The sequence below is a fragment of the Cebus imitator genome, unplaced genomic scaffold, assembly GCF_001604975.1.
Source record: "Cebus imitator isolate Cc_AM_T3 unplaced genomic scaffold, Cebus_imitator-1.0 Scaffold331, whole genome shotgun sequence".
Taxonomy (NCBI): domain Eukaryota; kingdom Metazoa; phylum Chordata; class Mammalia; order Primates; family Cebidae; genus Cebus; species Cebus imitator.
Genome location: NW_016107646.1, coordinates 726,630 through 746,679, shown reverse-complemented (window position 1 = coordinate 746,679; position 20,050 = coordinate 726,630). Strand labels below are relative to the sequence as shown.

The 20,050-nt window shown below is 35.8% G+C and overlaps 1 protein-coding gene across 2 annotated transcripts in view; it reads left to right on the top strand.

Moving 5' to 3' along the window:
- Positions 1-20,050, top strand: part of STK3 (serine/threonine kinase 3) — a 346,273-nt gene that overhangs the window by 255,940 nt on the left and 70,283 nt on the right. For both annotated transcript variants that reach the window (XM_017505001.2, XM_017505002.2), the window contains one exon: positions 13,815-13,990. In XM_017505001.2, the coding sequence (XP_017360490.1) occupies positions 13,815-13,990 (176 nt within the window). The remainder of the gene's footprint in view (positions 1-13,814; positions 13,991-20,050) is intronic.

The following is a 20,050-nucleotide window of genomic DNA, read 5'->3' as shown; positions in this document are numbered from 1 at the left end:
TCTGAGAAATGGGGTGTTCAGCTCCCCAGCCTCTATGATACAAAGGCTTCCCAGGGGCACGTGGCAGTGGTTGCTAAATTTCAGTCCACCACAGTGTTAAACAATAAATTGTTTACCAGAAGAGTTCTCATTTTGTGATATAGGACCTCAGCCTCAAGCCCTCGTTAGCTCAACATTTTTCATAGAAACTTGGATGAAGCTATAGGGTGAAAGTCCATCAGAATTGCAAATAACATGAAGAAGAACAAAAGAAAAATATGTTATAAGGTAGAATGAGGATCCTAAAGGATCACCACAGGCTGGAGCAGTGGACTTGATTTACAGGATAAACCCTGCTCTTGGGTCCAAATAACCAACCTTACAAGTATGTACTGTAACAGTCGCTCTTCAGCTGGTTCTGCAGACTGGAGCAGGGCTTGGGCATCTCTGTTTTTAAAATATGTATTTGTTCAATTTTAAAACTCTACAAGTGCCTCTGAGGTGCAGCTAGGACACGTACCACTTTTTAGAACAATGCGGCTTCACTCTGCTGTCTGGAGCCAGAACACACCTGGAGTATTGTGTTTAGAACTTACCTGGAGTATTTAAGAAGGCTGAAGACACACTGGAGCATGTTGAGCAGAGAGGCAGCTGGATAGTGATGTAGGTGAAGACTATGTTGTATTAAGAATGAGTGGAGAGGCTGGGTGCAGTGGCTCATGCCTGTAATCCCAGCACGTTGGGAGGCCAAGGCGGGTGGATCACCTGAGGTCAGGAGTTCAAGACCACCCTGGCCAACATGGTGAAACCCTGCCTCTACTTAAAATACAAAAATTAGCCAGGCTGGGTGGCATCCACCTGTAATCCCAGCTACCCAGGAGGCTGAGGCACGAGAATCACTGGAACCTGGGAGGCAGAGGCTACAATGAACCAAGATTGTGCCCCACTGTACTCCAGCCTAAGCAACAGAGCAAGACTACATCTAAAAAAAAAAAAAAAAATGGGTGGAGAAATAACTAGTTATGTTTAGGTTATATATTATTTATTTATATTAACCTTTCATAAATGTTTATCATTTCTTAAATACTGGATTAAATAATATTTATTAAATATACATTTTAAAATGTCTTACTTGTTTATGCCTAAAGTATTTAATGATTTTGAAAATTTCAGAGTTTATTTTGGACAGCACATATACAAAGCTTTACTTAATTAGCAAGAGAAAGCAAATGAAGTTCTGCTTTAGTTTTTTAGGAGTTACTCTGGAAACACATACTAGATATTTATTGGGGAGTTAGGAGAGAGACCAAGAAGGGAAGATTGACTACACTCCCTGGTTCATCCATTGTTCCTAGACAAAATCATTAAATAAGAAGCAATTTGTTCTGAGCATCTACTTCCATGCCATATTCTTTGCTTAGTAATATCTCTCTCTCAGTTCTCATATTCTTTCTTTCCTTCCTTTTTTCTCCCAAAATCTGTTTCGGAAAAGGACCAGATACACAGGAATAAAATACCTAATGATGTTTAATGTTTGTGAAATATATTTTCCCACAGAATCATACAGCCTTGAGCCAAAGGAGTAAATCACTAAGGATGGAATTTTAGATGCCAAGAAATAATTGACAAGGGTAGGAGAGTGTGTAGGGGAATTACTTTCCCACTTCCTATTCTTTTATGAAAATGATTGTATTCCTCTTTAACTGAAGAGGTTAATGTTGCCCAGGATATGACAATAAAAGTGACAACAGTAAACTAAAGGTCCCTCTTGCAGCTGGATGCAAATACCCATAATATTTCTGGGCAACTAGAAATCATTCATTTTTCTCTATAAAAGTACTAGGAATCCAGGCAAGGTGTGGCAGCAGTGGTTTGGAGTTCCCTGTGGGCACTAAACATAGTCTACTCTTCTGTGTGCTCTTGGTTGGTGGGATGTTTAATGAGGTATAACCCAGCTCAAACCTGCTAGTGTATGCGCTTTGGTTGTAGGATACTTCTTTTATTAGCACAAAGCACACAAAAGCATGTAAATATTAGCCTTTCTTGTACAAATGAAAATCTCTTTCCTGTACAGGCCTTTGAAGAAAGCGTTTTCATAGATACACACAGTGACCATTACAATATTCATTACTTGCATAAGAAATCCTTCCTTTTATTTAACTAAAATCTTTGGGCTTCAATTTTTCCGTTTCCTTCTATTCTGCCTTCATTGGAGATTGAAAACAGCTGGTCGCTTTTTCTGTGCAAGAACCCTTCGTAAATACTTGGATACTTATTAAGTTCTTCCTCAGACTTTTCTTTTCTTGGCTGAATAATTTCAGTCTTTTTAACTTTTGTGCAGGTATTGTTTTCTAAGCTTTTTAATCTCTTATGAATAGTCCATGGACCTTCTCCATGTTATGTTTATCCCGCTTTGTTTTACCATACAGTATGATGAACTTAAGAAAAAACTGATGTCAGTAGTGTCTGTGTTAACATCCGGGTTTTTATATGTATTCACTATGCTCTTGGCAACAAATTAAAGGACACATTTTCAAGGTCATTAATGAGGTGGAACCACCCACATCTTAAAATATTTTTAGAAGAACAAGTTAGGTAATCTTTATAAATCTCTTTGATGTTGACACATACTTTGCTAAAGTTATGATTAATTGTTATTTTATTCTCTACACTTGAGTATCTTTGTCGTAATCATGCTAAGAACTTAAAAATTAAATGTATTATTTTGTTAAAGTATTTTTAAAAATTATTTAAATTTGTATGAGGATTTTTTACTTGTTTAGAAATGTGCAAATTAGGAAAGTTAATGAATAATTGTGGGTAGACTGGTGTATTTTCTAAGGTATTATATTTCTCACAATTTAGTTTACTTGTAAATATTTTGCGGATGCATGGAGATGAAAAGCAACCTTTTTCTTTAAAATTTCTTATCCATAAAGAGAATGATTGATAGTTACTTTATTCTTTGTTGCTAATAAGTTTTTAGTTCCACAAGCAACTAGTTGAAGAACTTAGGGCCAAAATTGAGGAACTAGGTAATTCTGAACATTAAAATCATTGTTAAAATAAAATGTTTTTGTAAGCTGGGGTCAGAATTCAGCTGCAGCTGGAGAAATTGATGTCAATTTTATGTGATTATTCTTTCTGTGCTTAAAAAAGTATTTGCCATAGCAACCACATTGCATATGACAGTGGTTACTATCTTCAGGTTTCCTGCTTTATTTTCTCATTGAAAAGCTTAGTATTTTTTTTTTTAATAAATTGTAAGTCAGAAACATCATCTCCTCTGTCCCACTTCTGTGAACATGTATCTCCCTGGAGACTTCACTGCACATTGTGGCATGTGTTTCATATTGTGTAGTTAAACATTACTGGGCAATTACAGCTGCCCCCTCCCATTAACTTTTAAAACAAATCTAACCTGTTTTCCTCTTTAAATTTTTTTTAATTGTTTTTTAATCTTTTTTTATTTATGACAAATATATACTCTAAATGTTAATACTGGTTTTAAATTAAATGATGGAAAATATTTAGAAGTATAAGCACATACATTTGAAAAAAATATTAAGTGTAAACATATCTTGGTTAATAGTATCTTGATGTAAAATCATCCAAAAAGAAAAATCTAACAGAATAGACTCCTTTTATTTAAAATGCTTTTTAAACTTTTTTTAACTTTCTGTAAAAGTGTTTATTTTTATATTAGGAATGGGTTATTTTTAAAATTTTTAAGTAAGGAAGCCAAAGGCATTTTGCCATAGGTTTTTTTAGGTCAGCCTGTGAAAAAACCCTTAAAATTATAATGTATCTGAAATGTAGTGATATTTAAACTACTCTATATAATAGCGGATTTCAAGTTTGAAATTGGGTTGTTTCTGCAGTAAAACTGAAGATTGCTACTCCTTCTGCTTCTCCCTACATCCTCCATTTGAGAATAGAAATGTATTAGTTAATTATTGAATTTAACTATAGGTACCAATAAACCCAAATAACAGTGTAAGATTAATTTCTTTTCTCATTTTACAAGAAACCCAGAAGCAGAGTATCTGGCACTGGTGGAGCAAGTTCATGATGTCATTAGAAATTCTTTCTGTGACCCCATATTTAGGGTATTATGCTTGTTCTCCTGCCTGCAGAATAAATGCAGGATCTCTGGCCATCAAGTCTTCATTCTAGGCAGTGGAAAAGAACAAAAAACAGAAAGGTTTGTGCCTATATCAAGAAAACAGAGCTTTCCTAGAAACCCTGATTTTTTTTAAGGGACAGGATCTCATTCTGTCATTTAGGTTGGAGTACAGTGGTGTGATCATAGCTCATAGCTTATTGCAGCTTCAAACTCCTGGCCTTAAGCAGTCCTCCTGCCTCAGCCTCCCAAAGGGCTGGGATTAGAGGTGTGAGCCACGATACCCGTCCTAAACCCTTATTTTTATGTGTCATTAGCCAGAATTGTATTACATGGCCACTTTTTCCCACAAGAGAGATACTTCCTTACCCCTAATAAGGAAACAAGGGATTATAGATATTAGGGAGGCAAATTTTTCACTTTGAGACACTATGACATTAGTGGTGGCTCATATGACTTGAGTTAGAAGCTCCTGACTAGGATGTTGTCAGGAGCATGCACAAGACTTTTGGGGTTGGAAGAGCAGATTCCTGCAATGAAATTTCAACACCGAGGAGTAGTCTGCTTCTCCCCTTTCTGTTGCCACCACTTCACTCTAATCAAACTGTTGCTTCTCTGACTCATTGCAGAAAAGAACAGTCTTTCCTTCAGCCTTTTTCTTATTCTCCTCGTCTCTAAAGGAAATGCCTGCTCAGCCCATCTTTTTGTTGTGAAGGTTTTTATAGAAGATTAAAATTTCCCCCACTTTATTCTTTGTAGTGAAAAAAGTAACTTCTGAGATTTTATTTTTCTCCTTCTCCTTCCCAGTGTATGGTGCTACTCTTAATATGTAAGTCATATTAGAATAGGCATTCTATATATGTTAGTTTCTGGTAGGAAAAGGTTAGTTTTTAATTTACTCCAATAATACTTTTGGTGAATTTTCTCAGCTACAGAGGTCTGAAGTAAGAGTCAGTGATATACCAAGAGAACCCTATTTGTTACAACACCGGGGAGTTTGTAAAGATTCTGGGATGAAGAGTTCCTTACCTCCTAGTTAAGGAGAAAACAAAGAAAACCATAACTAGAGCCTCAGCAGTGAAGTCAGTGCTGGATGAAAAACAGATAATGAAAGCAGTGTCCTGGCTTGGTGTGGAGAGAGGAAGATGATTTGGGGAGGAACATAGGTCTCAGAGTGCTGTTGTCTTCAGTGGATTAGTAGTGCTATAATGTGTGCTTTTTGTAGTTTCTGTTGTTTTTGTTTTGTTCTTACCAAAGCACCTACAAATACTAAATTTAGTTTTTAAAGAATGCTATTTAGAAATATGCTTCAGTGAAACCTTTCTATTCATTATCAGATGCAGTTGATAATAGTGGGTTTTTTTTTTACTTTGCTAGCAGTTAGTTTCTAAAGAAACCATTTTTCCTCTCCTGCCTGATTCTGACTTTCCTTGACAAACATTGATAACCCTTATTATACTAAATGTTAAAATTTTCAGATGTATTTGTGTGTGACACATTTGAAACTTCTTGATGAAAACAGAACAATTAAATATATAATTAAATAATTATTAAATATATAATTGTATTACAGAATTAATCTTCCCTTTAAAAAGAAAAAGAAACAAAAAGAATGTTGAGCAAAGGATTTCTTTGAGAGATTATCCCCCTTCTCCCAGCTTTATGGTTTCATTTAGTCCATTCGTTTATAAAAAATATATGTAAGTTGAGCTATACTTGCAATTTTTTTAAACTTATAAAATGCGACAGAAATGGAGAATTACAAGTTAAACTCCTAGACTCTATTTTGGTATAAGAGGTTACCATGGGAACCAAATTTCAATTCTGAATATAGAGAAATGTGTCTCATAATGGTGAAGCCTAGAGACAAATCAAAGGTACTAAAAATCTGCTGAAAATGTTAATGGAATGTATGTGTCCTATCCAAATGTCACTAATGTAACCCATCAAATTAATCAATTTCTATTTTTGTTGTTGATTTCAGGGAACAGAGTTGAAATTGAACACTATAAGCACCAAATCCTATTTTTTTTTAGCATAACTGATCATTGAAATATTATACCTTCTCTTCTATATATTTTGTTCATTTTTAACATACTTGTAAAGTCTGTTATGACAGGAAATCTAAAGGCAGCCTTGGCCATGATCTTGATGAACTGTCCCTAAGGAGTTTCTTTTTCATGAGCTTTGAATGTGGGATATGAGAGCGTTCTAAGTTCTAAAAGTTTACCACAAATATTGGTGTTTCATACTATCCTAAATTTGATAGAATATCTTAATATCTTTTCAGTGGGTACCATTTGGGTCCCAGATGTCTTGTCACATTTATTTTCTAGTCATCTAAAGCTGGAACAGCTGTAATTAGAACGTTGGTCCTTAGATAAACAGTTGTGTTGAGAGTCTTTTTCTATCTTTCTACTAATACATGCATATTCTGAAATCAGATTCTTTCTGACTCTACTGGGATAGATCATTCTGTTGTTAATTTTGCACCAACCTAATAATAATTGTAGTAGTCACAATACTTTCTCAAATACATTATCAGCAGCGCACCAATGCCAGTAACGAAATACATATAGCTTCTACTAATTCAAAAGTAATGATAAAAAACCATGTAACATAGCTCCTCCTGTTGTTATTTATAGATGTTGAACATCTGTGCAGACAGTCAGAAACACACGTTGATAGATTTGTCTGTGAAATTATTTAGGTAAAGAATTTGGAATTTTGTATTTGGGAACCTATAATTTAATGAAAAGTAAAGATAGAAACACATTTAAAAGACATAACTCAGCCAGGTGTGGTCAAACTGGGAGGCCAAAGTCGGAGAGCCAAGTGGGAGGATCACTTGAGTCCAGGAATTCAGAACCATCCTAGGTAGCATAGTAAGACCTCATCTCTACAAGAAGTAAACACAAATGAACGGAGTGTGGTGGTGCATGCCTATAGTCCTAGCTACTTGGAAGGCTGAGGTGGGAGGCTGGCTTGAGCCTGGGAGGTTAAGCCTTCAGTGGGCTCAGATCATGCCAGTGCACTCCAGCCTGGGCTACAGAGGGAGCGACCCTGTCAATCAATCAAATCAGTCAGTCCATCCACACATCCATCCATCCATCCATCCATCCATCCATCCATCCATCCATCTGTACATACTTAGATACTCATTGGGTAAAAATAAAAATTACTTTTACCAGTAATTACATTATTCACGTTTACATTGTATCATAATCATTTATTTAGTCAGGGATTAGGCTCAACCATCAAAACACCCATTAGAAAATGAAAAAGGCCTCTGGATAGATATTAAAAACTAAGATTACTTGCAAATGAAGATCTGCACATAGAGAAAAACTTATTTTTAAAAGAATAAATAACACAAAACCACATAATTATCAGGATTGCTAAGAGATACTTCTATACTCATGTTCATAGGAGCATTATTCAACAAAGGTGGAAAAAACCCAAGTGTTCATTGACAGATGAGCGGATAAGCAAAATGTAGTATATACATAGAATTGAATGTTATTTATCCTTGAAAAGGAAGGACATTCTGACACATGCCACAACATGAATGAACCTTGAGGCCATTATCTTAAGCGAAATAAGCCAGTCATAAAAAACGAACACTTTAATGGATTCCACTTATATGAAGTATTCTAGAGTAGTAAGACTCATAACAACAGAAAGTAAAACGGTGGTTGCTAGAAGTGGGGGAAATGGCAAATTGTTTAATGGGTATAAGATTCTCCATTTTGCAAGGTGAAAATTCTGGAGATTGGTCATACAGTACTTCATGCTACTGAACTGCACATTTTAAAATGGTTAAGATGATAATTTAAAAAATTTTATTGTAGTAAAATATATATAACGTAAAATTCATGTTAGCCATTTTTAAACATAAGCATACTTCATTATTGCGATTTGCTTTTTTGTGCTTCACAAACATTGTGTTTTTTACAGATTGAAGATTTGTAGTAACTTGGTTACTACAAATTCACATCAAACTTGCTTGATGGTTGATCAAGCAAGTCTATTGGAGCTATTTTTCCAATGTTATGTGCTCACTTTGTGTTTCTGTGCCACAGTTTGGTACTTTTCACAATACTTCAAACCTTTTCATCATTCTTATGTCTGTTACAGTGATCTATAATCAGTGGTCTTTGGTGTTACTATTGTAATTGTTTTGGGGCACCACAAACTGCACCCATATAAGATGGCCAATTTAATTGATAAAGGTAGTATGTGTTCTGACTGCCCTACCAGCAGTCATTACCCTGTCTCTCTCCCTCTCCCCAGGCCTCCCTGTTCTCTGAGACACCACAATATTGAAATTAGGCCCATTGATAACCCTACAATGGCCTCTAAGTGCTAAAGTGAAAGGAAGAGTCACATATTTTTCACTTTAAATCAATAGCTAGAAATGATTAAACTTAGTGAGGAAGGCATATTGAAAGCTGAAACTGGGTGAAAGCAAGGCCTCTTGCACTGAACAGCCAAGTTGTGAATGCAAAGAAAAAGTTTTTAAAGGAAATTAAAAGTTATGCTCCAGTGAACACACAAATGATAAAAAAGTGAAACAGCCTTTCCCTTTCTGATGTGGAGAAAGTTTGTGTGGTGTGGATAGAAGATTAAATCAGCCACAGTATTTCCTTAAGCCAAAGTCTAGTCCAGAGCATGGCTCTGTCTTCAATTCTGTAAAGGCTGAAAGAGGTGAGGAAGCTGCAGAAGAAAAGTTTGAAGCTAGCATAGGTTGGTTCATGATGTTTAAGGAAAGAAGCTCTCTCCATACCATAAAAGTACAAGGCGAAGCAGCAAGTACTGATGGAGAAGCTGCAGCAAGTTATCCAGAAGATGTAGCTAAGATAATTGATGACAGTGGCTACACTAAAAAACAGAATTTCAATACAGAAGAAACAGTCTTCTATTGGAAGATGTCCTCTAAGGCTTTCCTAGCTACAGAGGAGAAGCCAATGCTTGGCTTCAGAGTTTTAAAGGACAGGCTGGTGGTGGTGACTAAGTTGAAGCCAGTGTTCATTTACCATTTTGAAAATCCTCGGGCCCTTAAAATTATGCTAATTCTACTTTGCCTGTGCTCTATAAGTGGAACAATGAAGCCTGGATGGCAGCACATTTGTTTACACTGTGGTTTGCTGAATATTTTAAGTCTACTGTTGAGACCTGGTGCTGAGAAAAAAAGATTCTCTTTAGACTATTATTGTGCATTGATGGTGCACCTGGTCACCCAAGGGCTCTGATGGAAATGTACAAGGAGATTAATGTTGTTTTCATGCCTGCTAACACAGCATCCATTTTGTAGCCCATAGATTCAGGAGTATTTTAGACTTTCAAGTCTTATTATTAAGAAATACATTATATAAGGCAATATCTGCCATAAATAGTGATTGCTCTGATGGATCTGGGCCAAGTAAATTGAAAACATTCTGGAAAGGATTCACCATTCTTAATGTTATTAATAATATTGGTGATTCATAGGAGGAGGTTAAAAAAAATCAGCATTAACAGGAGTTTGGAAGAAGTCCATTCCAACCCTCATGGATGACTTTGAGGGGTTAAAGACTTCAGTGGAGGCAGTAACTGCAAGTATGGTGGAAATAGTAAAAGAATTAGACTTGGAAGTGCAGCCAGAAGATGTGACTGAATTGCTGCAATCTCATGATTAAACTTGAACAGAAGAAGAGTTGCTTCTTATGGATGAGCAAAGAAATTGGTTTCTTGAGATGGAATCTATTCCTTTTGAAGATGCTGTGAACATTGTTGAAATAGAATTTTCCATAAGCTTAGTTGATAAAGCAGTGGCAGAGTTTGAGAGGATTGACTCCAATTTTGAAAGACACTGCTGCAGGTAAAATGTTATGAAACAGCATCACATGCTACAGAGAAATCTTTCGTGAAAGGAAGAGTTAACTGGTACAGCAAACTTCACCGTGGTGTTGAGAAATCATGACAGCCACCCCAACCTGGACTTCTAAGCAGCACACGTGCCTCTGCACACTCACTATTCTCCAGCATTTTCCTGCTGACACTCCAGTCAAATCTTAGCTCTTTATCTGTTGCCTTGGTCCTTTTTTGTTGAGGGTGTACCAGTGCCAGGCTTCTCTAGTCAGCCATCTTTCTGATGTCAGTCCTTAAAATAACGTATAGAAAACCAAATACTGCGTGTTCTCACTTATAAGTGGGAGTTAAATGATGAGAACACATGGACATACAAAGGGGAACACACACTTGGCCCTTTCAGAGAGCAGAGGGTGGGAGGAGGGAGAGGATAAGGAAAAACAACAAATGGGTACTAGGCTTAATACCTGGGTGATAAAATAATCTGTACAACAGACCCCCACGACACAAGTTTACCTATGTAACAAACCTGCACATGTACCCCTGAACTTAAAAGTTAAAAAAAAATTTTAAGACAATTGACATTGTGAAAGAAAAAAAGAAAAAAAAAACCCATAACTTTTATGTGTACTGGGAAACCAAAATATTTATGTGACTTACATTATTGTCATATTCCTGTTATTGCAGTGGTCTGGAACCAAAGCTGCAATAACTGCGAAATATGCCTGTGTCGAGTTTAGTGGTATTAATCTTAAACACTTCCAAAGTGTTGTGCAGCCATCACCATCATCAATTTCCGTAACTCTTTTCATCTTGTAAAACTCAATCGCTGTACCCATTAAACAGGGACTCCCCATTTTCCACTCCCCTTAGTCTATAGCAACCACCATTCTGTTTTCTGTGTCTGTGATTTTGACTTCTCTAAGTGCCTAAGTGGAATCATAGAGTATTTTGTTCTTTTGTTACTAGGTTATTTCATATAGCATAATGTCCTCAAGATTCATCCATGTTGTAGCATGTGTCAGAATTTCCTTCCTCACATTTTGCTTACCCATTCATCTGCTAATGGAACTTGGTTTGCTTCCATGTTTTAGCTATTATAAATGATGCTGCAATAGACATGGGTGTACAGATATCTCTTCAAGACCCTGCTTTCAATTTGAGTATATATCCAGAAGTAAGATGGTAAATTTTATCTTATAAAAAACTTTTTTAAAACACGTAATCAAGGTGAAGTCAATAAAACCTTTGTTTTGATATGGAAAATCATTTTATCTTAAGACAGTGAGACAGATTTTTTTTGAAATGAATGAGTAATACCATTACCACTCTCTTGTATCCTTACCTAAGCGATCTCACCTAGGCTTCCAGTCTGTCAAATAATACACAGAGATCCAAAAGTAGGAAGAAAGGAGAGAAAGATAGGATGCTTACCTGACAGTTCTCTCTCCTTCACCCCACTCTTTTGGTTTTTGAAGTTTGTTTAAGAACTCCAGACTCTCTGGTTTGCCACATAAAGTAGGCAAGCAAAGTTAGATATGGAAGTTAGGTTTACCTCATGTTTCCAAGGTAAAACTAAGTCTCAGCATGCATTCTTTTGACCAAAATGACCTTACAGCTCATCTCAAGTAACAGTGTTACTTATAATAGTAACTGTAGTTTTAAACTGTAACCTCCATTTGTTACAAATATAACTAGATTGGCCAGATGACTGTTATGAATATTATATCTCTTTTTGGAGGAACAGTGAGACTAGAATATCTCTCCATGGGAAAGTAAACAAGTTGGTGATGAGTCTGAAACATATATCCTATGAAAGGAACTGGGGACATTACATATTAAAAACAGCCAAGACAGGAGCCATTATCTTTGTCTTCAGATATTTGAGAGACAATTATATGAAAGAAGAATTTATTTAGAACATGAGTATACAATTACAGAAGGAAAGATTTCAATTTTACATTTAAAAAATACTTTTTGTAACTTACAGTTGCCCAGCAGGCTCCCTTGTGGGGAGGTGTACTCCCCCAAAAAATTCTTTTAAGAAAGTAGCTTACTGACTGATCAACAAGGAGAAACCCTTTCTCTACTAAAAATACAAAATTAGCTGGGTGTGGTGGTGCATGCCTGTAATCCAAGCTACTCGGGAGGCTGAGGCAGGAGAATTGCTTGAACCCGGAAGGTGGAGGTTGCAGTGAGCCAAGATCATGCCATTGCATTCCAGCCTGAGCAACCAAGAGTGAAACTCCATCTCAAAAGAACAAGAAGTAGTTTACTTTCTATCTGGAGAATTATATGGGAAATGCCTTCTTGGTGGTCTCTGGGACATTTATTTGGAGCTCTAGGGCTTTAAGGAATCTAATTTGAAAACCACTGATCAAGACCATAACAGCCAGATTAAAAATGTAGTTATTCCAAATATTTATTCCCCACTTTAGTCATTCAGTATAAAAAATGAGGAGCCATTGAAAGATTCTGAGCAGAATGACATGTTTTGGGTTGTATTTACAAAGGTCACTGTGTTGACAATATGGAAATTAAAATCAAAACCGTGATAGTGGAAGCAAGGAGACTAGTTTGGAGGCTGCTGCAATGGCCTAAGCAAGAAATGATTAGAGGCTAAACTAAGACAGTTGCAATGATAAACAGAGAAAAGGGGTTATAGTTAAACAACTGTATTGAGAAGTAGAATTAAAAAGAACTAATAATCAGTTTGCTGTGGTGGGAAGGGAGGAATCCGAGTTAATTCTCAACTTTATTACTTTGGGGATTAAGTAAATAAGGTTGACTTTAGTGGAGATAAAATATGTCAGGGGAGCTATAGGTTTGAAGAGAAAGATCTTGAATTTAGTTTTACAACTGGTAAATTAATTAGCAGCTCACCTCAGATTAAGCTGTGTAATAGCAGCAAAGTCAGATATGGAAGTTAGGAGCAAGGTCTGGGCTGGAGAAGTAGTGCTGGGAGACATGGATGTAAGTGTGGTAGGCGAAGCCGAGGAAGTCTAGGGGCAGAGGGAATCAGAAGGACTATGAGGAAGCAGTCAGATAGATGTAAGAGGAAACTAGGTAAGTCCTTATCATTTATTTTTTAATCTTTAAAAATTTTATGTATTTCATATATACATATATATGATATGAATTTCATATATATATTTAAAAATTTATATATATAGTTTAAATTTGGACAGGGTCTTGCTCTGTTGCTCAGGCAGGAGTTCAATGGCACAATCATGGCTCACTGCAGCCTTGACCTCCCGGGCTCAAGTGATCCTCCCACCTCAGCCTCTGAAGTAGCTGGGACTACAGATAATGTGCTACCACACCTGGCTAATTTTTTGTATTTTTATAGAGAGAGTCTCACTGTGTTGCTCAGGCTGGTCTTAAACTCCTGGGCTCAAGCACCCCTTCCACTTTAGCCTTCTAAAGTTCTGAGGTTACAGGCTCTGAGCCACCATGCGTAGCCAAGTCCTTGTAATTTCTTACAGCTGAAAGTGTACAACAACAATAACAACGCAGGCTTAAACGTAAAGAAAAAAACCCACCAAAAACACTTGGGTTTTTAAAATTAACTTTGAGAAATTTGAAATACAGCTGAAATGATTTTTAATAAAATTATGATAATGATTCTACTAATATTCTGAAATGTTTCTATAGTCTGAACATTCCAGACCTTTGCCTAATCATCAGCTTAATTTTTATTTGGTCTGGATAGTTTTTAATTCTTATTTTATTTCACTTTGTTCCTTATGAAATTAATTATGTTGGCCTTTCTTATATGGCTTTATAAAAAATTCATACTTCAGTGAAAATAATTCCTTTAATGTAAGAACTTATACCTTCCTGTGTTCTTTGTTTACCTAAGGAAATGCAACCTCACCACAAGTACAAAGACCATCTTTCATGGACTACTTTGATAAGCAAGACTTCAAGAATAAGAGTCACGAAAACTGTAATCAGAACATGCATGAACCCTTCCCAATGTCCAAAAACGTTTTTCCTGATAACTGGAAAGTTCCTCAAGATGGAGACTTTGACTTTGTAAGTACATTTTAATTCTTCCATTTATGTTTTCTCCTTCTGTATTTTATCATCAAATTGAGAAGCATAGTTCATATGTGTATGAACCATGTGTATGTGTATACAATTATAGCCCATATATTAATATTCATTATACAGCCATATACGTGGATAGAGGAATTGTGAAATTGTAGTTTGCTTATAGAAATATACTTGCAAAGAAACACTTTTTTATAGTTAAATAAATCATAGCTCAAATTTCAACAAATATTCAGGACTCTTTAAGACTAAAATGACAACTTTTCAAAAGATGTTTTCATTAATGCAAGTATGAGATACTTCTGACAGTCAGTAAACCAAAATTACCAAAATTAATGATGCTAAGGTATTTATGACATACAGTTTGAGAATTTGCTTCAGTTTTGAAAGTATGTTAGTTTCTATTTGAGTAATTGTTAATTCCACTTGGTTTGTTAGAAATAATAGTCCTATTCTATATTCTATACCTAGGTAGCATATAAACCTCAGCATAAAACTGCCTTATCACTTGTTTTGTTACATTTTCTCTTTATTTCTTCTACCCTGGTTCTTCTTACCTGTTTTAAAGAATGCATAAAATACAAATAAACTATTTTAAAGTAGCTATTTCCAGAACTTGAGGGAGTCAATTCTCAAAATGAGTTATTTAATGGAGGGAAAATTTTATGGAGTTATTTTTTACTTGTGTTAACATGTGTTAAATAATAATGTTACTTTTGCATATTTTTCTGGAAGATTTTTTTCCTCAAACAAAATAACTTCATAATCTTTTATAGTTTTATTGATAAATATATGTATAAGTAAATATAATTTTAGATATATGTAAATATATACTTTTTAAATTTAGGAATTTTTAAGTAATATTAAGCCATTTTGCTTGGACAACATGACTCTAAATGCTTTGAGATGGTAAATATTTAAAGTACTTTTTTCCTCAGTATTATGATTGAATTTTTAAATAATCAGATTATTATCTATCCCCAATAAATTTAGTACTAATTGCCAGCAAATATTAGCAGCATAATTCACAGGTTAGCCTGCAAACGTAATTGTAATGTCTAGTTAATATTTTTTCAATATCGTAGTAACCAATTAGAAAAATAAAATCAATTTCTCTTTAGTTCTAATAAGATTTCATTTTAAGCTATCTACTTTTTAAAAAATTATAAATTATTTAGAATGCTGACATTTAAGCTTTGAATTATTCATGAATGTAATGAATAATGTAGAGTATAGCCTCAAAGAGTTCTGTCTTGTCAGTTGGAATAAATCTTTTTTTTTTTTGGCATAAATCTAAGGGTACAAATGCAATATAATTTTAAGGGTACAAATGCAGTTTTTAAAATTTACATGGATATATTGCATCATGATGAAGTCTGGGCTTTTAGTGTAACCATTACCCAAATAATGTGCATTGTACCCATTAGGTAATTTCTCATCCCTGACTCCCTACTTCCCCTCTTAGTCTTCCAAGTTTCTGTTGTCTATTATTCCACACTCTGCGTCCATGTGTACACATTATTTAGCTCCTACTTATAAATGAGAACATTCAATGTTTGACTTTGCTGTTTCTGAGTTGTTTCACTTAAGATAATGGCCTCCAGTTCCATCCATGTTGTTAATGGCTGAATAGTATGCAATACATCTTAATGGGCTCTGAGAAGCTGTTTGAAATGAGCTACAAAGTAATGAATAAATTATCATGGTTATGAAATGGCAAAGAAAATGATTTAATTTTGCTTCAGTTAATCTTTCTACACCCCAAAACTTAATGGATTAAAATAACAACAATTTTGTGGGTTGATAGTTTGTCTAGGTTCATCTAAGCGGTTCTGCTGCTGGGCTCACCTGGGGATTCTTAAGTGACTGCAGTCATCTGCTAGCTTGACTGGGGCTGAACAGCTTCTCTAAAATTATAGCAAATGTGTTGGCAATTGTGCTGACTATTGGCTAGGTCATATGATCTCATCAGGCAAGCCTGGGGTTTTTATATGGCAGTAGTAGCCTTTCAAGAGAAAGAGAACAAGGCTGTAAGGCCTCTTGATGCCACCTTAGAATCTGCAGTGTCCATTGACAATAGCATCAAAAAGAATGATATACTTAGGAATACTCAGGATACTTTACCTACTTTTAACCAAGTAGGTAAAAGACTTCTACACTGAAAACTGCAAAAATGTGGGTGAAAGAAATTAGACATCAATACATGAAAAAACATTTCATATTCATAGATTATAAGATTTTTTTTATTGTACGTTAGGTTCTGGGGTACATGTTCCAATCATGCAGGATGGTTGCATAGGTACATAGATGGCAAGGTGGTTTGCTGCCTTCATCCCCCATAACCTATATCTGGTATTTCTCCCCACGTTATCCCTCTCCACCCCGCTCTGAACTGACCGCAGTGTGTGATGCTCACCACCCTGTGTCCACATGTTCTAATTGTTCAACACTTGCCTATGAGTGAGACATGCCGTGTTTGGTTTTCTGTTCTTATGTCAGTTTGCTGAGAATTATGGTTTCCAGATTCATCCATATCCCTACAAAGGACACGAACTCATCGTTTTTTATGGCTGTGTAGTTTTCCATGCTGTATATGTGCCACATTTTCTTTATCCAATCTATCAATGGTGGACATTTTGGTTGGTTTCAAGTCTTTGCTATTGTATACGGTGCTGCAGTGAAGATGTGTGTGCATGTGTCTTTATAATAGGACAATTTATAATTCTTTGGGTATATACCGAGTAATGGGATTGCTGTGTCAAATGGTATGTCTGTTTCTAGGTCCTTGAGGAATTGCCACACTCTTCCACAATGGTTGAACTAATTTACACTCCCACCAACAGTGTAAAAGCTTTCCTATTTCTCCACATCCTCTCCAGCATCTGTTGTCTCCAGAATTTTTAATGATCACCATTCTAACTGGCGTGAGATGGTATCTCAACGTGGTTTTGATTTGCGAGCATTTTTTTCATATGTTTTTTGGCCTCATAGATGTCTTGTTTTGTAAAGTGTCTGTTCATATCCTTTGCCCACTTCTGAATGGGTGGGTTTGTTTTTTTCTTGTAAATCTGTTTTAGTTATTTGTAGACTCTGGATATTAGCCCTTTGTCAGATGGGTAGATTGCAAAAATTTTTTCCCATTTTGTTGGTTGCCAGTTCACTCTAATATTGTTTCTTTTGCTGTACAGAAGCTCTGGAGTTTAATTAGATCCCATTTGTCTATTTTGGCTTTTGTTGTCATTGCTTTTGGTGTTCTAGCCATGAAGTCCTTGCCTATGCCTATGTCCTGAATGGTTTTGCCTAGGTTTTCTCCTAGGGTTTTTATGGTGTTAGGCCTTATGTTTAGATCTTTAATCCATTTGGAGTTAATTTTAGTGTAAGGTGTCAGGAAGGGGTCCAGTTTCTGCTTTCTGCACATGACTAGCCAGTTTTCCCAACATCATTTATTAAACAGGAAATCCTTTCCCCATTGCTTGTTTTTCTCAGGTTTGTCAAAGATCAGATGCCTGTAGATGTGTGGTGTTGCTTCTGAGGCCTCTGTTCTGTTCCATTATTCTATATCTCTGTTTTGGTACCAGTACCATGCTGTTTTGATTACTGTGGCCTTGTAGTATAGTTTGAAGTCAGGCAGCATGATGCCTCCAGCTTTGTTCTTTTTGCTTAGGATTGTTTTGACTATGCAGGCTTTCTTTTGATTCCATATGAAGTTTGAAGTGTTTTTTTCCAGTTCTTTGAAGAAGGTCATTGTTAGCTTGTTGGGGATAGCATTGAATCTATAAATTACTTTGGGCAGTATGGCTGTTTTCACCATGTTGATTCTTCCCAACCAACAGCATGGAATATTTTTCCATCTGTTTGTGTCCTCTCTTATTTCATGGAGCAGTGGTTTGTAGTTCTTCTTGAAGAGGTCCTTTACATCCTTTGCTAGTTGTATTCCTAGGTATTTTATTCTCTTTGTAGCAATTGTGAATAGAAGTTCGCTCTTGATTTGGCTCTCTTTTTGTCTGTTATTGGCATATAGGAATGCTTATGATTTTTGCACATCGATTTTGTATCCTGAGACTTTGCTGAAGTTGCTTATCAGTTTCAGGAGATTTTGGGCTGAGACAATGGGGTCTTCTAAATATACAATCATGTCATCTGCAAATAGAGACAATTTGACTTCCTCTTTTCCTAATTGAATACCCCTAATTTCTTTTTATTGCCTGATTGCTCTGGTTAGAACTTCCAATACTATGTTGAATAGGAGTAGTGAGAGAGGGCATTCTTGTCTAGTGCCAGATTTTAAAGGGAATGCTTCCAGTTTTTGCCAAGTCAGTATGATATTGACTGAGGGTTTGTTGTAAATAGCTTTTATTATTTTGTGATACATTCCATCGATAGCTAGTTTATTGAGGGTTTTTATCTTAAAGGGCTGTTGAATTTTGTCAAAGGCCTTTTCTGCATCTATTGAGATAATCATGTGGTTTTTTTCTTTGGTTCTGTTTATGTGATGGATTACGTTTATAGACTTGCTTATGTTGAACCAGCCTTGCATCCCCGGGATGAAGCCTGCTTGATCATGATGAGTAAGCTTTTTACTTTGCTTTTGCATTTGGTTTGCTGTATTTTACTGATTTTTGCATCTATGTTCATCATGGATATTGGCCTGAAGTTTTCTTTTTTATTAGCATCTCTGCTCAGTTTTGGTATTAGGCTGATGTTGGTCTCATAAAATAAGTTAGGGAGGATTCTCTCTTTTTTTATTGTTTGGAATAGTTTCAGAAGGAAAAAACCAGCTCCTCTTTGTATGTCTGGTAGAATTTGTCTGTAAACCTGTCTGGACCTGGGCTTTTTTTAGTTGGTAGGCTATTAATTGCTGCCTCAACTTCAGCCCTTGTTATTGGTCTATTCAGGGTTTCAATTTCTTCCTGGTGTAGTCTTGGGAGAGTGCAAGTGTCCAGGAATTTATCCATTTCTTCCAGATTTACTGGTTTGTGTGGATAGAGTTGTTTGTAGTGATCTCTCATAGTAGTTTTTATTTCTGTGGAATCGGTGGTGATATCCCCTTTAGCGTTTTTATTGCATCTGTTTGCTTCTTCTCTCTTTTCTTTTTTATTAGTCTGGCTAGCAGTCTATCTGTTTTGTTGATCTTTTCAAAAAGCCAGCTCCTGGATTTGTTGATTTTTTTTGAAGGGTTTTTTTGAGTCCCTATCTCTTTCAGTTCTGCTCTGATCTTAGTTATTTCTTGTCTTCTGCTAGCTTTTGAGTTTTTTGATCTTGCTCTTCTAACTCTTTCAATTTTGACAATAGGGTGTCAATTTTAGACCTTTCCTTACTCCTCATATGGGCATTTATTGCTATGAATTTCCCTCTAGACACTGCTTTAAATGTGTACCAGAGATTCTGGTATGTTGTGTCTTCGTTCTTGTTGGTTTCGAAGAACATCTTTATTTCTGCCTTCATTTCATTGCTTATCCAGTTGACATTCAGGAGCCATTTGTTCATTTTCCATGAAGTTTTGTGGTTTTGAGTTAGTTTCTTAGTCCTGAGTTCTAATTTGATTGCACTGTGGTCTGAGAGACTGTTTGTTATGATTTCCATTCTTTTGTATTTGCTGAGGAGTGATTTACTTCCAATTATGTGGTCAGTTTTAGAATAGGTATGATGTGGTGCTGAGAAGAATGTATAGTCTATGGATTTGAGGTTGAGAGTTCTGTAAATGTCTGTTAAGTTCGCTTGGTCCAGATCTGCTTTCAAGTCCTGGATTTTCTTGTTGATTTTTCTGTCTCGTTGATCTGTCTAATATTGACAGTGGAGTGTTAAAGTCTCCCACTATTATTGTGTGGGAGTCTAAGTCTCTTTGTAAGTCATTAAGCACTTGCTTTATGTGTCTGGGTGCTCCTGTATTGGGTGCATACATATTTAGAATAGTTAGCTCTTCTCGTTGTATTGATCCTTTTACCATTATGTTATGCCCTTCTTTGTCTCTTTTGATTTTTGTTGGTTTAAAGTCTGTTTTGTCAAAGACTAGGATTGCCACCCCTGCTTTTTTTTTTTTTT